Raw genomic sequence first — 22,277 nt, forward strand, 5'->3', positions numbered from 1 at the left:
GAGTCAGACAAGACTGAGCAACTAACACACTCACAATGCACCCTCAATGCCCCCATAACCCAGCTTTTATTATCAACATGTGGTCAAGCTTTTAAGACCCTGAGAAACCCTGTAATAGAGAAACCTGTTCGACTTAGTGTTTCCCATGCTCATTCAACCACAATGTCCTTTTTCACCTAGGGCTCAAAGCTTGTTTTTTTGTTTTTTGTTCTTTTTTTTTTGCACAGAGCGCAGACAACATGCCTGGCCCTATTGATCTGGAAGACAAGGGGCTCAGCCCAGGCTACAGAGACTAGGGGTTGTCGTCTGAGTCCTGCTCCCCCTCCCCCACAAACACACAGAGGGAGGTATAAGCCACCTGTGACAAGAGCAAAACCATCTGCTGGAACCCAGAACAGACGAGACAGCCAGGGGGAACCGGCAGGACAGCAAGAGGCTGGGGGTTAGTAATTTGGAATCTGCAGTACTGGGTGTGACAGCTAGGCTTCCCGGAAACTACAAGGGGTGTGAGAGGGATGGGTGGTGGTGAGGGCATTAGTGGGTGAGGGTTGGGGCTGCATTAAGTGACATTCTGCTGGGGTTTCTTCTCTGGCCAAACTGTGAAGGCACTGAGGTCACGGCTTCCTCCTCTGTCTCTCTCCCTGCCCGCTGTCTTGGGGTTGGGTGCGGGTGCGTGCAGGGTGCCGGGATCTGCTGAGATCTGCTGAGGTGGGTGTGTCCCACTGCCGGGAGCAGGTCCTACCAGCCCGGCCTGGCGCAGAGCAGGCAGAAGCCAGCTCGGGAGAGCTGCGAGCCACACCGACGAGCACAGGTAAGGGGGCCTCACAGGTGGGATTGAACCTCACAGGGGCACAAGGACAGCACCCCTCCTTTAGAATTGGGGGACGTGGGTGGGAGTGGAGGTGAGAGGGGGCCCTGGGCCTGGAGAAATCTTTCTGAATAAAGAGCTCAAAGGGACGACCTCAGGCAGGCAGACCGCAGACAGAGGATGTGCCCTGGAGCATGAAGCCAGCCCCTGGGTCTGTCTGTTCTGGGGGCTGGGTCTTCCCCTTCACCTACTCTCACGCTAAACTCGGGGTCCCAGGGCCACTGAGGAAAGAGGGCCCTCTGAGGATAGTTTCCAACCCTCTCCCATTCTCAGATAAGACAATGTCCAACGCCCACTCATCCGGAGCCAGGCCTCTGCAGGTGACAGTAACCTGACCTGATTAAACTCCAGAGCGGGTTCAAGGCACAGACCTGCCCTCATAGGGACCTTCCCAGCCAAATCCAATGTCTTAGAGGTGCCTGAGAGACACTGCCTTCACCCAGGGCATTCTCTTTATAAGATGTTGAGGCCAGACGTCTCCAGTGTCCTGCCAGGTCTGGTAGGATGTGGTCCAGGAGTGTCATGCAGTGGATAAGATTTCAGATACTGGGCACAGGGTAGGGTGGGGGTGATATTTGAGGGTGTGCAGGGCCTTCTTTTGTTTTTGTTTTAATATGTATTTATGTATATATTTTTGTTTGTGCTGAGTTTTCTTTGCTCCACCCGGGCTTTTCTCTAGTTGCAGAGAGTGGGGGCTTCTTTCTACTTGTGGTACACGGGCTTCTCACTGTGGTGGCTTCTCTTGTTTCAGAGCATGGGCTCTAGGTGCACGGAGCTTCAGTAGTTTAGCTCAGGGGTTTAGTTGCCATGAGGCATGTGGGATCTTCCCAGATCAGGGATCAAAGCGGTGTCCCTGACACCTGTGTGTCACACCACTGAGGGTGGCTGTTCCCTGTTTGTGGGGGCCTCCCTGATGGGAAGGGGCCCTCCCATCAGGTTGCATCTCTGGTCCCTTCAGGGTGATCTGAGGTTGTCGCCGAAGGGGACCTGGAGGCAAGGGTTGGGTTGAGACAGAAGCAGAAACTTTCAACCCTTGAGCTTCATCTCCTGGCCACCCAGAGACCGTAGAGCCCGGCTGTGTCCCTGTCTGGTGCCCTCAGCATGCACCCCAGCAGCTCAGAAGCCTCCCAAGCCCAGGCCCCCGGGGAGGGATCACAGAGGCTTGAGGGCTCCACACCACACATACTCAGTGCTGCCCAAGGGCAGGGCCAGGTCCATGAATCCAAAGGCTTCCCGAGGTTTCTTTGAGTCTGTGGGACCCAGCCAAGTCCCAAAACAAGGACCACCCAGAGCACAGGGCTGCAGAGAGTTGATCCCATTTGAGTCCTGAGTGATCGAGACTTTGTTTCCTGTTTTTCCAGCTCTTGACAGCAGGGTGGAGAAATGTATGCAGGTGGGGAGGTGACAGCCACTCACCGGGCGACTAGTCATTGAACTTTTGGCCTTTTCCTAGAAAGGAGAAATGGGATGAGAATAGAGAAAGGGAAAAGATGCAGCTGAGGATGATGTTGGAAGAGCTGAAAGAGAGGCCAAGAGGGGAAGGGTGGGGAGAGGCTGGAGCAGGATCTGGGCTGCAGAAAGCAGAGCAGGCCTGAACCAGAGAGGAAGGAGGATGGAGGTTAGACAGAACACGTGGAGGGGAAGACCATGACCCCTGGGTCAGGAGGAGGCCATCCACTCAACTGGGTGACCTGGTACTATCCCCACCTTACAGACTGCCCCAATCAGCCTGCAATGCGGGAGACCCAGGTTCGATCCCTGAATCAGGAAGATCCCCAGGAGAAGGGAACAGCTAACCCACTCCAGTATTCTTGCCTGTAAACTTCCATGGACTGAGGAGCCTGGCGGGCTACAGTCCCTAGAGTCGCAAAGAGTCAGACGAGATTGAGCGACTATGAGTCACTTTCACAAACTTCCCAGACCCAGGACAAGCTGATGGGCAGGATTCATCTGTGTTTCAGAGCAGCCCTGGGACAGAGATTTTCCTAAAGCTTTCATCATCCTTCTGCTGGATGCTCAGTACAGTTTGCATCCGTTTGGGAAATCTGAACATACAGGCCATAAGAGTCTTCACAATCACACGTGTCTGTGGGTAGAGGTTGCATCTTCTCTTGGCTGCCAGGTTGCGGCAAGAGAGGAAGTGGGTTCAGTCAGCTACAAGGTCTGGTTACACAGTGTGTGTGGTGAGGGTGGGGGTGGGGAGACACGCTGATGGGCTTTTGACAGCCCAAATCTAAAAGTAGGTCAGAGCTATTCAGAGCTGGTCTTCCGGGGCAAGAAGGATAAAGAGACCGGAGATTCCCACTTTCCAAATTTCTGAAGGGTGTAGATTCCGAAGGTGAAGAGGTGATGAGAGCAAGGCCTTTGGTGGATGTTCGGAGAGGCGGGGAGAGCAGGGGGGGAAGTGGGGCAGGAAGCCCATGGGGAGGGTAGCAGACAGGAGGAAGCTGGAGCTGTCTGTCTTTCCTCCCTGCCCCCATCAGTGTCCCAAATCACCCACCCCCGTTCTGTTCAGCTCCCCTCTGCATCCCTGGTCAGGCGCCAGAAGGGTGGACGCCACGGGCCAGTTGTGTGGAGGAGAGGAAGGGAAAGATCATGATCTAGCCTTCTGTCCACTTTTATCCTCCATTCTCACTTCCTGCCAAAGCAGAAAATAGCCCTGCCCCACTGACTTATCTCAGCAAAGCATGGTGCCCAGCCCAGCTCAGAGGGCAGTGGGGCCGGTCCCAGAGGTCCCAGGGACACAGGGATCTGGGCCCTGGGTGTGCTTATGGCAAGCTGAAAGACGGAGAAGGTGAGGAGGAGAATGACCACGCATAGTCTGGTCTGTGCATGGTGTTGGGGCGGTGGGGGGAGGATGCCGGAGGGGCAGTCCCCAGGCCTCTCTTTGCCTCTCAGTGTCCTGGGGCAGGGATCTGCTTGTGGCCATCTGCACACCTGTGTGTGTGCCCCTGAAGCTGCCCGTCTGTCTGTCCATCTAAGGATGCTGTCCCGAAGACGGGGGCTGGGTCTGCCCTCCTCCCCTGGCTTGGCTGTCTGAGGCTCCGTGCACACACACACGTGTTACACACTGATCTGTATGTTACTAGCAATCTTGTGTGCCCATCCTTTGGTGCACCCTTACCTGCCTGTGGCCTTGCACGTGAGTGCAGCTGTGTGGTCACGTGACCTCTGGGCATGCTGAGGTTGCTGAGCCCGTGTGGGCCTCAAGGTTCCCCTTCTCCCTGGTGAAATGAAGTCCTGGTGTCTCTGTGCTTCTGGGGCTGCTGCTGTTTCTTTGCTTTACCGCCCCCCACCCCAACCTGACCTCTTGCTGACAGCAGGACAGAGGAGAGGGGCTTGCTGCCCCTTCCCCATACCTAGAGCCCGTCTTCCATTTCCTGTTTGCCTCCTTTTTGGCAGTTTTTCCCATCTCTGCCATCTGGCCTGGCACTGTGCCCATTCAGTTCCTCTGACAAGGAGCCCCAGGGAAGCAAGCGGATGGGGTGGGGGACTAGGGCAGGAGCCTGGCAGCTCTCAATGCTTGGCTTAGGCCATTCTGTGTGAGTCTGTCAGAGAGGGGTGGCTTTTTGAGACATCAACCCAAGGGCTTCTCGGCTTTGGAATGGAGGAAGGAGAGAGCATCTCTGAAGAATTCCTAACTCCACCTTTTAGTAGCAGCTCACCTAATACATTGTGGTTTCATTAACATGCAGTGTTGTTGATGAGAGCCTGGTGTGCTGTGTGCGTAGTCACTCAGTCCTGTTCAACTCTCTGCCACCGCATGGACTGGAGCCCACCAGGCTCCTCCGTCCATGGGATTCTCCAGGCGAGAATATTGGAGTTGCCATTTACTCCTCCAGGGGATCTTTCTGACCTAGGGGTCGAACCCAGGTCTCTAGTGTCTCCTGCGTTGCAGGCTGACTCTTTACCAGTGAGCCACGAGGGAAGTGCTGAGAGATTTAGTATTCTTGGAAGAGAATTATCCATTCACTCATTCATTCATCCTAATTGTAAGGAGCTATTGATTCTCCAAAGAATGGTTAAGAGTGATAAAATGTTACTGTAATTGTAGCTGTGGGCTTCCCAGGTGGCTCAGTGGTAAACAATCTGCCTGCAATACAGGAGATACTGGAGTTCTGGGTTTGATCCCTGTGTTGGGAAGATCCCCTCCCTGGATGAGGAAATGACAACCCACTCCAGCATTCTTGCCTGGGAAATCCCATGGACAGAGGAGCCTGGCGGGCTACAGTCCATGGGGTTGCAAAGAGCCAGACATGACTTAGGGACTAAACAGCAACAAAAATTGCAGCCGTAAACTGTTACGGAAGTTTTATCACAAGCAGTTTCCAAACAAGGCTCTCCAAAGGGACATGCTTTTCAGAGTTGCACATGCGGAAAAGATAGTCAGGAATGTGATAAGAGGTTGGAATGACACATGAAATATTATAACAGGATTACAGGCTGGATGGACATGGGGGGCAGAGGGAAGATTTCCTTCCAGGCAGCCGGTGAATATCACAAGGGCCTGCTAAGTGGAAAGACTGAAGTGTGAGTGAGCTTGGGAAGAAAGCTGTAAAAGGCCTAATCCCTACCCTAGAACCTTATCATCTGGTTGGGGAAATGGGACAAATACACAGGACATGACCTGAGGAGCTGAAAGCAGAAAACTGATTCAGTAGGTAAGGGGAGATCATCAGGAGGCATATTTGTGTATGTGAGAGATGAGTCTGTGGTACCAATGTTTGAAGTGGGAGAAAGAAGGAAGTGGGTTATTAAACAGTACATATTTCAATTGGACAAAGGAGGAAGTAAAAGCGTTCACCTATGGGCACAGATTTCATCTAGGCAGCAATAAAAGTTAGGTGCAGCATCCAGCTCACACCCACCCACCCATTCTTATTGGAGGCAGCTTGGACTTTGGAGGTGAGACGTCCTGGGTTTGAGTCCTGATTTCACTCCTCACTGACCACTTTTGAGTAAAAATCAGGAGAAACACTGACCTCCGAGGGCTGCTGGGAGGATTAGAGCTTGCACTTAGAAGGCACCCAGGGAGATGGTGAGCGATCAGTAAGGCAGCTATTATTTTTGACTCAACATTTATAGAGGGAGGGGCTGGGGCTACAAAGATGAGTAAGTCACAGTCCACAGGCCCTCCCTCAGGGAGTTCACGGGTGAGTGGGAGGAGCAGACCAAGAACAGCTCATGACAGCCTGAGTAGGAAAAGCTGACGTGCGTCCAAAGTGCTGGGGAGACACCAAAGAGGGGACTATGCCTGTTTGGTGGGAGGGCGGGAGTCAGGAAAGGCAACATGGGGCCCTGAGAAGTGGCTGAGTTTACCAGTCAGAGAAGGGGAGAGAGGGCATTCCAGGTTGAAGAGACAGCACGTGAGAGGCAGAGCCCTGAAGATGTCAAGTATTTGCAGAATTATCACTAGTTTGGCATGACTGGAGCAAAGGATCATGGGAGGTGGGCACATTTTAGGAAGAGAACTGGTGTTATTTGCTTTTCCGCACGTTTAAGACCCATCCAACATTATTTTCGTTGATGAAATTGGTATTTCGTAGGAGAAATGTTTCTTTATTCTTGTGCTGTGCTTCTTACAAGTCAAACTGCTGGTTGGAGGGAGAACAAACAAGCAAGCGAAAAACACACTAGAAAACGTATGACGATTAGGTTTACAACTTTGTTCCATGTAAGGCTTTAAGTGGTTCCTACTGAAAGGAGTAGGTTCAGTACTTTGGGATAATGGCTCAGGGTCTTCAGATAACTTATTTCCTTAAGATCCCCAAGTCGGCACATGGCCACCCATCTTCATTACCATTACCCACAATATCCAAAAGATGGAAAAACCCAAGTCACCATCAACAAATGAACGGATGAACAAAATGTGGTGTTTATACGGGAAAATATTTGTTTTTGTTGTTTAGTTGTTCAATTGTGTCTGACTCTTTGAGACTCCATGGACTATAGCCCACCAGGCTCCCCTGTCCATGGGATTTTCCAGGCAAGAATACTGGAGTGGGTTGCCATTTCTTCATCCAGGGAGGGGATCTTCCCGACTCAGGAATCAAACCTGCATCTCCTGCATTGGCAGGCAGGTTCTTTACCACTGACCCACCTGGGAAGCTCAGGAAAATATTATTCAGCCATAAAAGACTGTAACTCTGATACAGTCTATAGCATGGAGGGACCTTGAAAACTTTAAGCTAAGTGAAATAACCCAGACACAAAAGGATGGAAATTCTACATTTCTACTCAGAGGAGGGGTCAAGAATAGGCAAATTTACACAGACAGAAAGTAGAATAGAGGTTTCCAGGAGAGGGAGGGAAAGGGGATGAGCAGTTATTGCTTAATGGGTATAAAGCTGTTGTTTGGGATGATGAAAAAGTTTCAGAAATAGTGGCAATGGTTACACAATACTGCGATTGTACTTAATGTCACTGAATTGTAGTCTTAAAGATGGTTGCAATGGTAATTTTAATAAGTTCTGTATATTTTACAACACACACAAAATAGACAGCATGTGGGGATCACAATGGAGGGGTCTCTTCTGTGGCCTTCTGGCATTAAGGAAGGACTTGAGATGAAGTCCTGTCTTCTGACTCCACTACCTCTGGCCATACCCTTCATCTGCCAGCTTTTGCCTGAGGATGGCAGCGGCTGTGGTCTGCCCTTTCCGGCAGTCTCAGTCTTATCAGAGCCCACAGTACTTCCTGGCTCATTGCCACCTTCTCTGGGCTAAGCGCCCCCTTCAAGCCCTTAGGACCAAACCACCGTCTCCCCCCATCATAGAACCCTCACTAGGAAACATCCAAGTCAGACTCTGCAGGGAAGCTCCCAGAGAAGTTCAACCCACAAGGCCTTCCCCATCTGGCAGCACTGTGCTGAGATGTGCCATCAGCCTATGGGACCCCCATTCTATTACTGTCCCCATTTTACAAATGAAAAAACTGAGAGTGAGCAAGGTCAAACCATCCAGCTGGACTGGGTCACTCTGACCACAAACCCAGCCCACACAGGAGCAACAGCAGAGATGAGGCTGGGATTTCATCCTGTACTTGGGAGTTTGAACTTTATTCTTTAGATAATGGGGAACAAGCAGAACAGGCTGGTGCCAGGGGAGGGGCTCCACAGTTCTTCTCACCACCTGACATAAGAGCTATTTGTGTGCGTGTGTGTGTGCTAAGTCATTTAGTTGTGTCCAGCTCTTTGTGATGCTATGGACCGTAGCCTGCCAGGGTCCTCTGTCCATGGGATTTCCCAGGCAAGAATACTGGAGTGGGTTGCCATTACCTTCTCCAGAGGATCTTCTGGACCCATCGATTGAACCACATCTGCTGTGGTTCCTGCATTGCAGGTAGATTCTTTACCCCTGAGCCATCCACCCAAGGAGGCCAATACCTATTTACCAATACTTTATCATCTGTCTCCTTTCAGGGGAATGGAAAATAGGTGGGGGCAAGGCCTTTGTTTTGTTCACTGCTTTGAACATGCCTGAAACCTTCTAAAGTCCCAGGAAGCATTTGTACAAGAAAGGAAGAAAGGAAGAAAGGAAGAGATATTAGCAGATAACAGTAACCAAAGCATTTCATATATATTGACTCGTTGAGTCTAATGACCTTGTGAAGTAGGAACGCCTCTCCTTTCTTTCTTTTGTTTTCCAGGTAAGGAAAATGAGGGGTAGAGATATTAATTCAGTTTTCTTTCCTTTAAAAAAAATATTTATTTATTCGGCTGTGCAGGGTGTTAGTCGTGGCATGCAAACTCTTGGTTGCAGCATGTAGGCTCTAGTTCCCTCACCAGGGATTGAACCCTGCGTTGGGAGCTCTGAGTCTTAGTAACTGGACTACCAGGGAAGTGGCTAAGGCACACCAGGACAAAGGCACAGATTTATACGTAGGCAAGTCTGACTCCAGAGTCTGTGCATTTAACACTGTGCCATGGAGACGGCTGCAGAAAGCTGTTCTGGACACAGAAGGAAGGTAAGGGAAAGGTCTGAGGCTGAAAAAGGTCTCAAGAGGCCAGGGAGTTCAGCTCCATAACATTTGTGTCTTCAGCCCTTCCTTGCCCAATCTTGACTTCTGGCTTCCCTCCTGTTTCAGGTCTCCACTGCCGATGAGGCTGTGACCAAAGGCATCCCACTGCTCCCCACCTTCCCCCAGGCCGGCTGCCTTGCAACCACAACCCACACGCCCATGCTGAACCTCCGTTTGCTCTGGGGCTCTCTGTGCAGCCCCCAGGCCCCAGCCCCAGAGACTGGAGATGCTAGGACGTGGGTGCGCCCCCTGATGCCCCCAGCCTAGCTCCTCGGCGCACAGTGGCACGATGCAAGCCAACTCCTCGGCCAAGTCTCTTCCCACCGAGTGCCCGGACTACCAGCCCATCCATCATTTGCATCTGGTGGTCTACAGCGTGGTGCTGGCGGCCGGGCTCCCCCTCAACGCGCTGGCCCTCTGGGTCTTCCTGCGCGCGCTGCGCGTGCATTCGGTGGTGAGCGTGTACATGTGCAACCTGGCGGCCAGCGACCTGCTCTTCACCCTCTCCTTGCCCTTGCGCCTGTCCTACTACGCGCGGCACTACTGGCCCTTCCCGGACTTTTTGTGCCAGCTGGCGGGCGCCGTCTTTCAGATGAACATGTACGGCAGCTGCATCTTCCTGACGCTCATCAACGTGGACCGCTACGCCGCCATCGTGCACCCGCTGCGGCTGCGCCACCTGCGGCGGCCTCGCGTGGCGCGGCTGCTCTGCCTGGGCGTGTGGGCGCTCATCCTGGTGTTCGCCGTGCCCACCATCCTGGCGCACCAGCCCTCGTCCTGCGCCAGAGACGGCCGCAACGTGTCCCTCTGCTTCGAGAGCTTCAGCGACAAGTTGTGGAAGGGCAGCCTACTGCCGCTCTTGCTGTTGGCCGAGGCGCTGGGCTTCCTGCTGCCCCTGGCGGCCGTGGTCTACTCGTCGGGCCGCGTCTTCTGGACCCTGGCGCGGCCCGACGCCACGCGGAGCCAGCGGCGGCGGAAGACGGTGCGCCTCCTGCTGGCGAGCCTGGTCATCTTCCTGCTGTGCTTCGTGCCCTACAACGCCACGCTGGCCGTGTACGGGCTGCTACGCGGCGAGGTGGTGCCCGCCAGCTCCGAGGCGCGCAAGAAGGTGCGCGGGGTGCTGATGGTCATGGTGCTGCTGGCCGGTGCCAACTGCGTGCTCGACCCCCTCGTGTACTACTTTAGCGCGGAGGGCTTCCGCAACACCCTGCGAGGCCTGAGAGCCCCGCTCCGGGACAGGACCTTGGCCGCCAACGGGGCTCAGGAGGCGCTCGCTGAACCGCTCACCGAGACTGCCCACGCCTCTACTCTGACCACAACCAGCCAGGGGCAGCTCCAGCCCTCCGATCCCCGGTCATCCTTCACCCCATCCCACGAGGATTCGTCCTTCTGAACGCACAGTCGTTCGTGTCAGAGCACGGTCCCACCCCCACCCCCACTCCCGCGCCTCTGGTACTCTCAGACACGCCGCGGTGTGCACCGGGGAGCGGTAGGGTGGGCGCTGGGACTTAGGAGTGGCAGCTCCTGCTACCGGATGCAGAAGAGAACGAAGTGTGGGGCCCAGGGGCGCGCGGTAGGAAGAGCGCCGCTGGAAATGTCTTTAACTGGGGGTGATGGTGAGCAGGGGAGGACCCCTTCCCCAGCCCCTAGAAAGTGTTGCTGTGAACCTGCCCATGTAGAGGCAGGAGACTGGATGAAATGTCCTTGGTGGGCAGGAAACGCGGCCCACAGCTGGTAGATGGAGCGGAAGATGGGTGTCCTGCCTTTAGACGGACCACAGCAGGCTTAGGGAGTCTTAGGAGGCTCTCCCTGCCCAGCACTGAGGCATAATATTAATAATACAAAAGCGTATTGGCTGCTCACTGAATTGGTTTCCTTCTTGTCTAGTGACTTGAAACAATTTAGACCTGACACCCAGCATGGATAGTTGGGGGCAGGGCAAAATTGAGTTAGAGGAGTTTTCCCTCCAAGTTCTTGGTCCCTAGTCCCCTTTCTAGGTCCTGCCTTCCCCCTTCAAGATCTCCTCCATTCTAGGTCCTCGGTTCTTCCCCCTCCACCTGGCGCCCCGTCTGCTGCTTCACCGATAATACAATGAGGAGAACATTCTTGTTCTAAAGTAACAGTTCTCAGACTTGTTGGTCTCAGACCCTTTTACACTCTTAAACATGGAGCATTCCAAATAACTTTTGCTGATACTTTGTTCTTTTGATACTTAACCATACTAGAAATAAAAAAGAATAACTTTAAAAACAGAAATAGGCAAGCACACATTCCAATAGCTGTGAGAGCAACAGTGTCACGAAGCCTCTGGGAAATTCCATCATCTCCTTGTGAGAGAATGAGTGAAAAGGACAAATAACAGCTTAGTCGTATTATTATGAAAATAGTTTAGACTTTCTAAAAGAATCCATCCCCAGATCATGCTTTAGAACTATACCTGTACTGAAGTATTAGAGTTTGTGTAATTTCTTCCCAGGCTATTATATACATTGTTTTTATTAATGCCAGGGAAAAAGCTGTGCTCAAGTCAATTGCCAGTTGTAGTCTGAAAGGCTTGCAGCTTCTGGGGGTGGGGGTGGGGGTGGGGGCAAGGTGCGTAGGTGCTCTACTCCAGTGGAGCACTATCCAGGGATCCTGGAGCTGCAGCGGGAGGTGGGGGTGGAACGAGCTGCACAAATACTGAGGAGGAGGTGGGGGTGGGGGTTTCTCTGGGCAGGGAAAAGGAAACAGAACAAGAGCCAGGCAAGAAGTTTACATGGAAGTAAATCCGATGAATGATGGACAGGAGGGCAGGAACAGGATGACTACTCTTAGTGAGCTGGAAGTAAGGAAATGGAAGTCTGATTTACCAGCCACCTACTGTTTCCTTCCTTCTTGAATGGAGTCTGGGCTGGCACTATGTCGTCCTAAGTGAAGTCGCTCAGTTGTGTCCAACCCTTTGGGACCCCGTGGACTGCAGCCCACCAGGCTCCTCCATCCATGGGATTCTCCAAGCAAGAATACTGGAGTGGGTTGCCATTTCCTTCTCCAGGGGATCTTCCCGACCCAGGGATAGAACCCAGGTCTCCTGCATTGCAGGCAGACGCTTTAACCTCTGAGCCACCAGGGAAGCCCCATGTCATCCTAAGACCCTGACATTATTAGTGAGATTAACAAGGGAATTGGTGACATGCTCATGTCCATGTCCTGCATGCATTTCTGTTTCTCACTGCTGTATGTTTCTGTGTGTGCGCATGTGTGTGTGTGTGTCTGTGTGTGACTGTTAGAGTTTCCCAGGCTGTGCCACTGTGTGTTTTAGTTCCTACTAAGCCTTTTGTGTTTACCTGAGTCCTCCAGATAGTGATTTACAAGGGTAAAATGACCCCTGGTGGCCAAACCAGAGAACTGACCCAGCATCCTCCCTGAGAGCCGTGAAGTGGAGCTTTCCTCTGTCTGGTCTGAGGTTAACAGCCTTCTGCTGCTCTAGACGAGGCCCGGTGGTTAGCAGGTTAGCACCTGCTCCATCAATTGCTCCGTCCTTAGGGTTCAGACCTTCCAGACCTGGGGGCATCAAATGTCATCATCATCCAAAGTCTCAGCATTTTGCCCTATCCAAACTGAACCTAATAGTTTAAAAAAATTGTTTGCTTTGGCCACATTGCATGGCTTACAGGATCTTAGTTCCCCAACCAGGGATTGAACCCATGTCCTCAGTAGCTAAAGTATGGAGTCCTAACCACTGCACTGCCAGGGAGTTCTCTATTTGAGTATTTTTATATGCAGATAAGTGGATGAACTCCAAAGCAATTAAAGCTCACATAGCAAGTATCTTCTAACTTACTATATAATTTACTTATTTATTTATTATAAGTTTTATAGTTTATTGTCTGTCTCCCCTTCACCGCACCCCCCCCCAAGTAGAATGTAAGCTCCCTGGGGGGAGGGATCTTTGGTTCTCTGGTGTATCCCCAGCATACAGGACAGTGTCTGGTGCCAAAGAAGTTCCTAATAAATATTTGTTGAAATGATGAACAGTTGAATCATTTTTTTTATTTTTTTATTGCAGTATAGTTGAATTACAATGTTAATTACTGCTGTAATGAACAATTGGGCTTCCCTGTGGCTCAGTGGTAAAGAATCCCCCTGACCAATACAGAAGATATAAGTTTGATCCCTGGGTCGGGAAGATCCCCTGAAGGAGGAAATGGCAACCCACTCCAGTATTCTTTTTTTTTTTTTTTATTCAATCCCACTGACTGTAGCCTGCCAGGCTCCTCTGTCCATGGGATTCTCCAGGAGAGAATACTGGAGTGGGTTGCCATTTCCTTCTCCACACTCCAGTATTCTTGCCTGGAGAATCCCATGAACAGAAGAGCCTGGCGGGCTACAGTCCACGGGTCACAGAGTTGGACGTGACTTAGTGACCCAACAACAAAATGAACAGTAGAACCTTGTTGTGAAGTAGTTTACTATCTAGCATGGACCAAAGAACAAGTCAACGATAGTTATTATTGAAGATGGAAGATGGAAGAATGCAGGGGAAGGCACTGACCATTAATTTATTGGGCCCTGGAGGTTCTTAAGGGAGGTTCAGCCCACCCTGACACACTGTGTGGGATAAACTACAGGGAAATGAGGCGGGGAAGAGTCTAAGGAGAAAGACAGGTGAGGGGGTGGATCCAGGAGGTGTGCTTGCGGAGGCAGATGGAAATGAGTTTTCGCCAGTGTGGACTCTCCATCGTTTAAGCTCCAGTGGACAATGTATCCACAGGGTTTCCATGAGAACAGAGAGGCAAGAATAGATTCAGGAGGACTTCCCTGGCGGTCCAGTGGTTAAGACTCCGCGCTTCCACGCAGGGGGCTCTGGTTTGGTCTCTAGTTGGGGAACTATGATCCCATATGCTGCACAGTGCAGAGATTAGATTCAGGAGATGTTGCAGGCAGAGGAAGAATGAGCAGAACCTGATATGAACAGGAAGTTTAAGGATGTCCGCAGTCACTGCTATTTTCACAGGATCCCTCGATGACTGGGTGGCCAACGTAATGGCAACTACATGTGGGAAATCCAGAGACCCACCCTGTGTCCCGAAGTTTACCTTTTGGGGGGTTGCTACTGCTGCTGCTGCTAAGTCACTTCAGTCGTGTCCAACTCTGTGTGACCCCATAGACGGCAGCCCACCAGGCTCCCCCATCCCTGAGATTCTCCAGGCAAGAACACTGGAGTGGGTTGCCATTTCCTTCTCCAATGCATGAAAGTGAAAAGTGAAAGTGAAGTCGCTCAGTCGTGTCCGACCCTCAGCGACCCCATGGACTACAGCCTACCAGGCTTTTTGGGGGTTAGGAAAACCCAAAGGAGGAAAATGAGAAAATCTCAGACACAGGGAGAAGTGTGTGAACACATTGTAAAAATATTTTCTATGCAACTGGGCTTCCCCATGGCTCAGCTGGTAAGAATTCGCCTGCAATGTGGGAGACCTAGGTTAGATCCCTGGGTCGGGAAGATCCCTGAAGGGAAAGGCTACCCACTCCAGTATTCTGGCCTGGAGAATTCCATGGACTCTAGTATAGTCCATGGGGTCACAAAAAGTCAGACACAACTGAGTGCCTTTCACTTCAGTTCACTTCATGCCAAGACCTTAGTTTTGTGCTCAAAATGCATTGTTTTATTTAATTATTACAATAACCCTCTGAGTTAGGAATAATGATTACCCTCACTTTACAGATGAAACATCCTGGAAGAGCTGAGGATCTAAGGTCACACAACCAGGAAGTGGGACGGCGTCTCTGCGACTCCCAAAGTCCTCTACTCTTCAGAGAACACCCTACTGTATCTCCCCTTCCTTTACAGCCCACTGTCTCATCCCTGGTTCCCTTCCACCCACCACTCCTTGGCATCCTTTCCTCTCCTTCCCTCCTCATGTAGGCCACCACTCTTTCACCTTGAATCCACTGTGTCACCTGTCCCTCCACTCAGTGGAGTTCTTCCTCTGTGGGCTCCTAACTCACTCACCCTACAACACACCAGCCCTTCCTCTCCACCTGCCTCCGCCCCAGTGCAGAACCCACTGTGGCTGAGTGAGCGCTGAGAACAGGGCTCATTCATGGTTCCAATGGTGTTGGGCCCTAAAACATACCACATCGAGGGTTTGGAAGGGCGTGGCTCAAGGATAGCACCCAAAGCTGGACACCTCAGCCTTCATGCACTCCCCTCCCCCACCTGGGATGTGCCCATCATTTCCAAGACAGCACTCCTGATTGTCCACCAACTAAACCAAAGAGGACACCACTCCTTGGTTCTCCTCAAGGTCCGTATCCTCTGTAGAATGGTCCGTCCATGTGGTGAGAGAAGCTGGGGGAATAGGAACAATCACTGGTCTTGAGATAAATTCAGGAGAACAAGGAGAGATGCTTGTTAGCCCTGGAGCATGAAGGAAATCCCTGTGGGGTTGCCACCTGGAGTCCCCTGAAGAAAAGTGGAGGGGGAGGTTAACCTCCCACGGAGCCTTCCTTCTCCCTTCTTTCAGGAGACCCTGGAGACCGGGGAGGCTGGGGAACTGTCACCATGCTGTCTCTTCCAGAGGAGCACTGAAAACCCTGAAGAGTGAAGTTTCTCCCAGGGGCTTGGAGAATCCCAAAGGCTCTCAGAACTTTGCCATCAAACAAACCTGGGGACTAATTTTGGCTCTGTCACTTCTTGGCAGTGTGACCTTGGAAGTTGTTTAACCTCTCTGAACCTCTATTTCCCCATGAAATGGGGATCATAGCATCTACTTATTGGGTTCTAGTGAGGGTTAATGAGGTCACCCTTGAAAGGCACCTGAGAGATATCCCATAAGGGGGAGCTCTCTTTCCAACCAGGGTCTGGGGAGGACAGGCCGTTGGTGAAGTCGGCTTTTGATGCCCAAGGGGAGAGTTTCTGGAAGACAGCAAGGGTTCCAGGTGAATCCTCGCCCAGATGGAGCTCTGCCAGCAATCAGAACCAAGGCCAGGGATGGGTGAGCAAGGCAGGCGGGGCCAGCTTTCACGGTGCTTGGTCAAGGAGGAGGCCGCGGCAGTGACTGGCCTGTCGCCCTCTGGGGGCACTCTCTCCTCACCGGCCCCTTGTCCATTCCACAGACAGAGAAGTGGGTGGGAAAGTGCCCGAATGGAGAGGAGAGGGGGCATGGGATGAAGAACCAAGCAGAGGAGAAAGGGCCAAAGAGGAGGCTGGAGGGGAAGTGAGGGCCCGGGCAGGCCCTGGTGGGGCCGGGAGAGGGGCCCAGGGCAGGAGGGCGGAAGGGAGACAGCCTGGGAGGGAGAGCGCCGAGGCGGGAGGAGGGAGGGACAGGGAGGGAGACCGGCGGCGCTGACACAGCCTCGATGTGTGGAACGGGCTGGGGTTTGGCCCACAGGTCAGGCGTCTGGCAGTATTATGGGATGGAGAGGCCTTAGGAGACAGGGAGAGTATTATGGGCTGGAGCAGCCTTAGGAGACTGGGGAATATTATGGGCTGGTGAGGCCCGGCTCCAACTGGAGGCGGGAGGAAGGGGTGCGGGGCGGGAAGGGGGGGTGGTGGTGGAAGGGAATATTATGGGCTGGAGGCCTCCTGCGACCAGAGGCAAGAGTATTATGGGCTGGCAAGGCCTTCGGTGGCCAGAGGGGGGAGCAGCGGGGGATGGCACCGGCTGCATGTGACTGGGGGGGGCCAAGTTGGGGGGGGTGGCGAGTGGGGGTGGGGGAGCATATTATGGGATAGCTCTTTGTACCTACTGCGGGGACTGCTTCTCCAGAAGATATTATGGGATGTCGTGTGTGGGAGGGGGAGTGGGGCTGGGGGATTATTATGGGATGGTGGTGCAGAATGGGGAGGGCCTGAGGAGAGCTTCTCCGACCCCCCCACCCTTTACTCTCTAGCCATCGTCTCTAAGGTCTGCGTTCTTCCGTACATGGCCCAAGGAGAACACCTGAAGTCCACCCCCCACACTCTGGCTGTTTGAGCACCTCAACCCATCCTAGGCATCTTCCTTAACTAGCAGCCACCTCCGGGTGCTGAAGGGGAAACGAACCCCCTGAGGATGCGGAGAAGGTCCCAAAGCAGGGTTGTGGTGGCCAGTGGGCCACACCTCCCACCTGTCCATGTCCCCTTGGCTCCCCATCCCCTTGGGTCACTCTCCTTCCCCTTGTCACTCCCTTCCACAAAGTGGGGGCCCTTGATCCTCCTCTCCTTCCCCCTCCCCTCCATTTCCTCTCCAGCTCCCTCCACAGCCGTAACCAGTAAAACAGGCGGCCAGCTATTATGGGATGGCTGCTCCCGGCAGCTCTGCAGGGAGGGGGCGGTCACCGCGGAATGTCTCTTGTGGGTGGCTGTTATGGGATGGCCGCCTCTCTCTTTTTTTGGGGGGGGGTGGGGGCTAGCAAGGAGAAGGATTATTATGGGATGTGCCCAGCGCAGCTGGGTGGGGCTGTCCTGAGTAGGTGAAGCTCTGGGGAGGGGGGAGGGGGAAGGAAAGGAAGGAAGAGGGAGGGAAGGAGCTGGGGAGGGTGGGGTGAGCCCTGGAGCCAGACCTGAGGCCTGGCAAGAGTGACTGGCTGGAGAGGTTCGTCCGTGACAGCTGTTTGAAGAGGCCCCGGGGGCAGACTGGAGCTAGCCGGATCTGAACCCTGGACACCTGGGTCCCTAAACAGCTTGTGAGCTACAAGGGTGGCTGAGTCCAAGCCTGCGGTGAGGAGGCCTGAGTTCTGGCTGGACTGTAGCTCAGGTAGGGGTCCAACCAGGGGAGCTATGCCACCTTGCAGTCGCACCAGAGGAGCAAGACTGAGTTGGCTTCTTCAGGACACATGTGCGGTGGTGCCCCCCAGCCCTGTACCACCTCCCTCCTGCCTAGCCTTTGGCTTGCACTGTCCCTGTGGCTTTTCTGTCCTATGTTGCTTTCCTAAGCCCCCTTTTCTGACAGCAGGAACACTCTTAGATGCCTAGCGAACAGAGTTTCTGGGACTCACAGAACAGAGATGGAGAGGGAACTACAGAGTATGTGCTGAAAACTCCATGGACAACCCACTCTGTTATTCTAGGTTCTTCTGTAACACAGGGAGGGAAGCAGAACACTAAAGTAACAGGCTAGAGAGGCTGTCCCCCTGGGTGCATTAATCAGGAGATTATCCCACCCTTAGTCTCTGTGGGCCAATCTCGCTGGTGGTTTATTTATAATTTATCTGGGAGGGGAGCCTGGGGCCAGGGTAGGGAGGGGGAGCACAGAGGCGGAAAGACCACAACAGTGACATGAACATCCTAGCCCCCTGGAACTCAAGGAGAGAAGAGCCTTTGACCTACTCCTTGTGGGTTATCGGGGAGAGGTGGGGCGTAAGAGGAGCCAAGGGGTAAGTGGGTACAACCGGCAGGATGGGGTAAAGGGCTGTGGTGGACAAAAGGGACCGTGTGTGTCTCCACAGACAAGAAGCTGTGACTACCCAGTTACAAAACTCTTCTCCTGGTTTATGAATCTCTGTGGTAACTTGGTGTATATGTGGGAAGAAGAGGGTATGGGGCAGATGTAGACATTACAGAACGAAATTTGAGGCCCAGAGGCAGGCTGGATCCCCTAAAGAAATGGGGAGAGAGAGGAGGGCATAATAATGCTCTGGCAGCTCTGTAGGTTAGTGAGAACCTCCTGAAAGGAGGTATATGGTACCTTAATGAAAGAGCTGCCTCCTGTCCCCCAAGTGAGGAGGGCAGGGTTTGCTCTTAGTCCTCAGAATAAGCATGGGGGAGGATTTGCACAAATGAATGGGGCCCAACCTTGAAGACAAGAGAATTGAATGGGAATACCAGGCAGCCTTGCAGAATGGGGGAAATAGCCTGTGTGCCAGAGTGGATGTGCTGAAAGGGTGGTCTGGGGAGTGAAGTCAGGCAGGAGCTGGGGGAGAGACCAGTCACCATCACTGGTGTTCTGCTTGGAAGCCTTTGTTGTTCAATTGCTTAGTTGTGTCTGACCCTTCACGACCCTGTGGATGGCAGCACCAGGCTTCCTTGTCCTTCACTGTCTCCTGGAGTTTGCTCAAATTCATGTCCATTGAGTCGGTGATGTTATCCAACCATCTCATCCTCTGCTGCCCCTTTCTCCTCCTGCCTTCGGTCTTTCCCAGAATCAGGGTCTCTCCCTGTTAGTCAGTTTTTTGCATCAGGTGGCCACAGTATTGGAGTTTCAGCTTCAGCATCAGTCCTTCCAGTGAATATTCAGGGTTGATTTCCTTTAGGATTGACTGGTTTGATCTCCTTGCAGTCCAACAGATTTTCAAGAGTCTTCTCCAGCATCACAATTTGAAAGCATCAATTCTTCTGTCCTCAGCTTTCTTTATGTTCCAGCTCTCATATCCATACATGACTACTGGAAAAACCATAGTTTTGACTAGATGGACCTTTGTCCTTTGTCGGCAAAGTGATGCTTGGAAGCATAGGGATGCTGATTTCCCTAAGCAAGTTTCTGCCTCTCCTGAATTCATCTCTCCTTGCCAGCTCTCCAGTCCTGAGGTTCCCAGAGGAGGGAGGGTCATCTAGCCAGGCCCTTTCTCTAGGGAAGTGAGATTAGAAGGGCGACACACTCACTTCTGGTCAGGAAGGGCCTCTCCTAGGAGGAAGTTCCGGTTGCTCTTCAACCTGTTGTACCCGCAAGGGCCTTGGACTTGTGTGGAAAAGGCACAGGAGAGTAGAGGAAGATGTTAGCTGATTCTGGGATCTGGAGTGAGGGCAGCAAGGAAGTGGTGCTGAGATACTGGTTCTCACCCAGGTTCTCTGGGGCTCAGGAAGAGGAAAAAGTGATAGGCTGTAGGCTCAGGTTCTCTAAGGGTCAAAAGATTTTAAGATTGGGTTCTCTGACTTTCTTAGGTGAGGTCCCCAGGGTAGCTGCAGGGTAGGTACAGGTAAGGAAGGGAATGGTATATTTCTGGAGGCTTCCTTGTGGCATTATAAATGAAAAAGGCATTCTGGGATGTTGACTTGTACACGGAGGGGAAGATGGTGAGTATTATACAGTGATGAGGGTTTTTTTTTTTTGCGGGGGGCAAGAATGGGACTTCAACAAGAGGAAGATAAAGGCAGTTGGAAATGTTATGAGACTTGAGGATACAGAATGAGAACATATAAATGAGAACATGGGTCATTGGTCAGCAGGATTTGGTGTTCAAGCATGCTGTGCTTAGTTGCTCAGTTGTGTGTCCAACTCTTTAAGACCCCATGGACTGTAGCCCGCCAGGCTCCTCTGTCCTTGGGGATTCTCCAGGCAAGAATACTGGAGTGGGTTTCGTGCTTTTCTCCAGGGGATCTTCCCAACCCAGGGATTGAACCCAGGTCTCCCACATTGCCCATGGATTCTTTACTGTCTGAGCCACCAGGGAAGCCCTTGGTGTTCAAATATAACAATTCTGGCATGTTGAGGAGTCTCTCAGGAAGGAAGCACATAATGACATTATAGGGTTTCTGTATTAGAAACGCTTTGCTGGATGGATGGACAGTACTTTCCAATCAAACTCCCTTAGTACATAGGGAGCAGAGAGGAGATTATCTTGCCCATCCGTCTACATTGTAAATCCTCTAGAAGTACCTCCCACCTCTAGAAGGACCACTGAGAATCTCTACTGGGATCTGATGTCTCCTGAGACCAGTTGGGATTTGTTTTATTCCCTGTGACAGGAAATTAGGAAATAGCACTGTGTTTCATTGACACCAGACATTCTATCTAGCCTCAGCATTTGATTGTTTAGGCTTCTTGAAGGGAGGCATTATGGTGCCCAGCTCTGTGCCTTGCTAGGTACTCCCTCAACATCTGTTGCATAAACATGAGTATAAGGAGAGCAAATCTTGGGTCTTCCTGAGCAGATATCAAGATCTTCAGTTCACACCATGGTGGGATGTCCATTCATAGGAAGGAGAATGGACTGCTTGACCTGGGGAGGTGGTATGGGGTAAGGACTGCTGGAATGTTGAGAAATAGTCTTTAGGTGGGGGTTTGTAATTGTTATGGGATGCTTTGGGGTGAGCTAAACTTTATGTGAATGGCTCATCTGGTCAGTATGGTATTTGGTTGGTCTTACTGAAAACTCACCTGAAGGTAAATGTCTGGAGAACATCTGGGTTTTGGTGGGACTGGGTGGGGTCCTAGGTTGATTGTCAGTTCGTGGGTGTCTGGAAATGATGGATGAGGAAAGCGAGGGTCCGTCTTATACATCAAGAGGCTTTGTGCCAGGACACTGCTTTGGCTCATTAAGGGATGAAGGTGTGTACAAGTTGGGGCGGGGACAGGGCAATGTGGGTAGCCCGCTTCACCCTCTCTGGTGTGGGTGTTAGAATAGACTGACAGCCTTGGAGATGGGGGAGGTATGAGTATGAGTATTATGGGATGTCTGACTGAAAAGGTATAGGGGTAGTGGAGTGGAGGTGAAGCATTATGGGATGTGACTCTGGGTTGTGCTGGGAGTATTATGGTATGTCTGGTTGACCACGAGTTCTTTGCAATTATTATGGGCTGTCAGTGTGTGGGTGGGGGAGTGAAATGATGGGATATCTTTCCAGTGTTAGAGGAAAGGAGATTAGTTGTCCATCTGTGGGGTGACGGTATGGCTGTTGATCATTATGGGATATCTCTCTGATGGGGAGGAGTGGTTATTAAGGGCTGTGGAACTAGAATGAATGTGTGAAGTCTGGGGGTCGTGTTGTGAGGATCTAGCCTGCAGGGGCTGAGGGCAGCGCCAGGGGGTGGGTTATTATGGGATGTCAGTACTGAAAGTGGGAGACTGATTATTACGGGATGTGTGTGGGAGGAGGCCGAAGTGTCCGTTGATGGGGGGGGGTGAGTTTCTGACTATTATGGGATATCAAACTGGGGGTGGATGAAGAGTGGTTATTATGGGATGTCTGTGGGGGATGGGGATGAGTATTATGGGATGTGAGGCTGAAGGGCTGGGACGGATGCTTATTATGGGATGGCCATGGGAAGGGAGAGGTGACGAATTATTATGGGATGTTAGCGTTAGGGCCAAGAGTGAAGAAGTTGGCAAAGGATAGCTATTATGGGATGTCGGGGGGGGTGGGGATAAAGGGTTAGTTGCAAAAGGTCTGCAATATCATGAGATGTCAACAACCCTGGCATGTATGTGTATGGTCTGTGTGTGCGTGGGGTGGTAGTGGTGGTGGTGGGGGGGGTGGTGTCCGTGTGTATTATGGGATGGCCAGGAGGTGGGTGGTTGCCCGGGTGACACGCGCGCGCGCTCTCGAAGGGGGCGTGGCCAATGGTTGCCGGAGCGACGAGGGGGCGGGGGTTGCCCGGGAGACCTAGGGAGGAGGGTGGCGGTAGTGGAGGGGGGGTTGGAGTTGGTTGAGGTTATTATGGGCTGTCCGTGGGGGGGCGGGGCCTGTGCGGTGGGATTTCCCGGCCGGTGT

At 52.3% G+C, this 22,277-nt stretch overlaps 1 protein-coding gene across 3 annotated transcripts; it reads left to right on the forward strand.

The window, feature by feature from the left end:
• The first annotated feature begins 283 nt into the window (after nucleotides 1–283).
• LPAR5 (lysophosphatidic acid receptor 5) lies at nucleotides 284–11,070 on the forward strand. 3 transcript variants are annotated; one of them, XM_019960286.2, is made up of 2 exons: nucleotides 284–811; nucleotides 8,954–11,070. In XM_019960286.2, the coding sequence occupies exon 2, from the start codon at nucleotides 9,177–9,179 to the stop codon at nucleotides 10,278–10,280; it is 1,104 nt and encodes a 367-aa protein (XP_019815845.1). In that variant the 5' UTR covers nucleotides 284–811; nucleotides 8,954–9,176; the 3' UTR covers nucleotides 10,281–11,070. The 3 variants fall into 3 exon arrangements, with proteins under 3 accessions (XP_019815845.1, XP_070646333.1, XP_070646334.1); XM_070790232.1 differs by lacking the exon at nucleotides 284–811 and adding an exon at nucleotides 3,309–3,662; XM_070790233.1 differs by lacking the exon at nucleotides 284–811 and adding an exon at nucleotides 7,224–8,833.
• The last annotated feature ends 11,207 nt before the right edge of the window (nucleotides 11,071–22,277 follow it).

This window comes from Bos indicus, chromosome 5 (assembly GCF_029378745.1).
Source record: "Bos indicus isolate NIAB-ARS_2022 breed Sahiwal x Tharparkar chromosome 5, NIAB-ARS_B.indTharparkar_mat_pri_1.0, whole genome shotgun sequence".
Classification (NCBI taxonomy): domain Eukaryota; kingdom Metazoa; phylum Chordata; class Mammalia; order Artiodactyla; family Bovidae; genus Bos; species Bos indicus.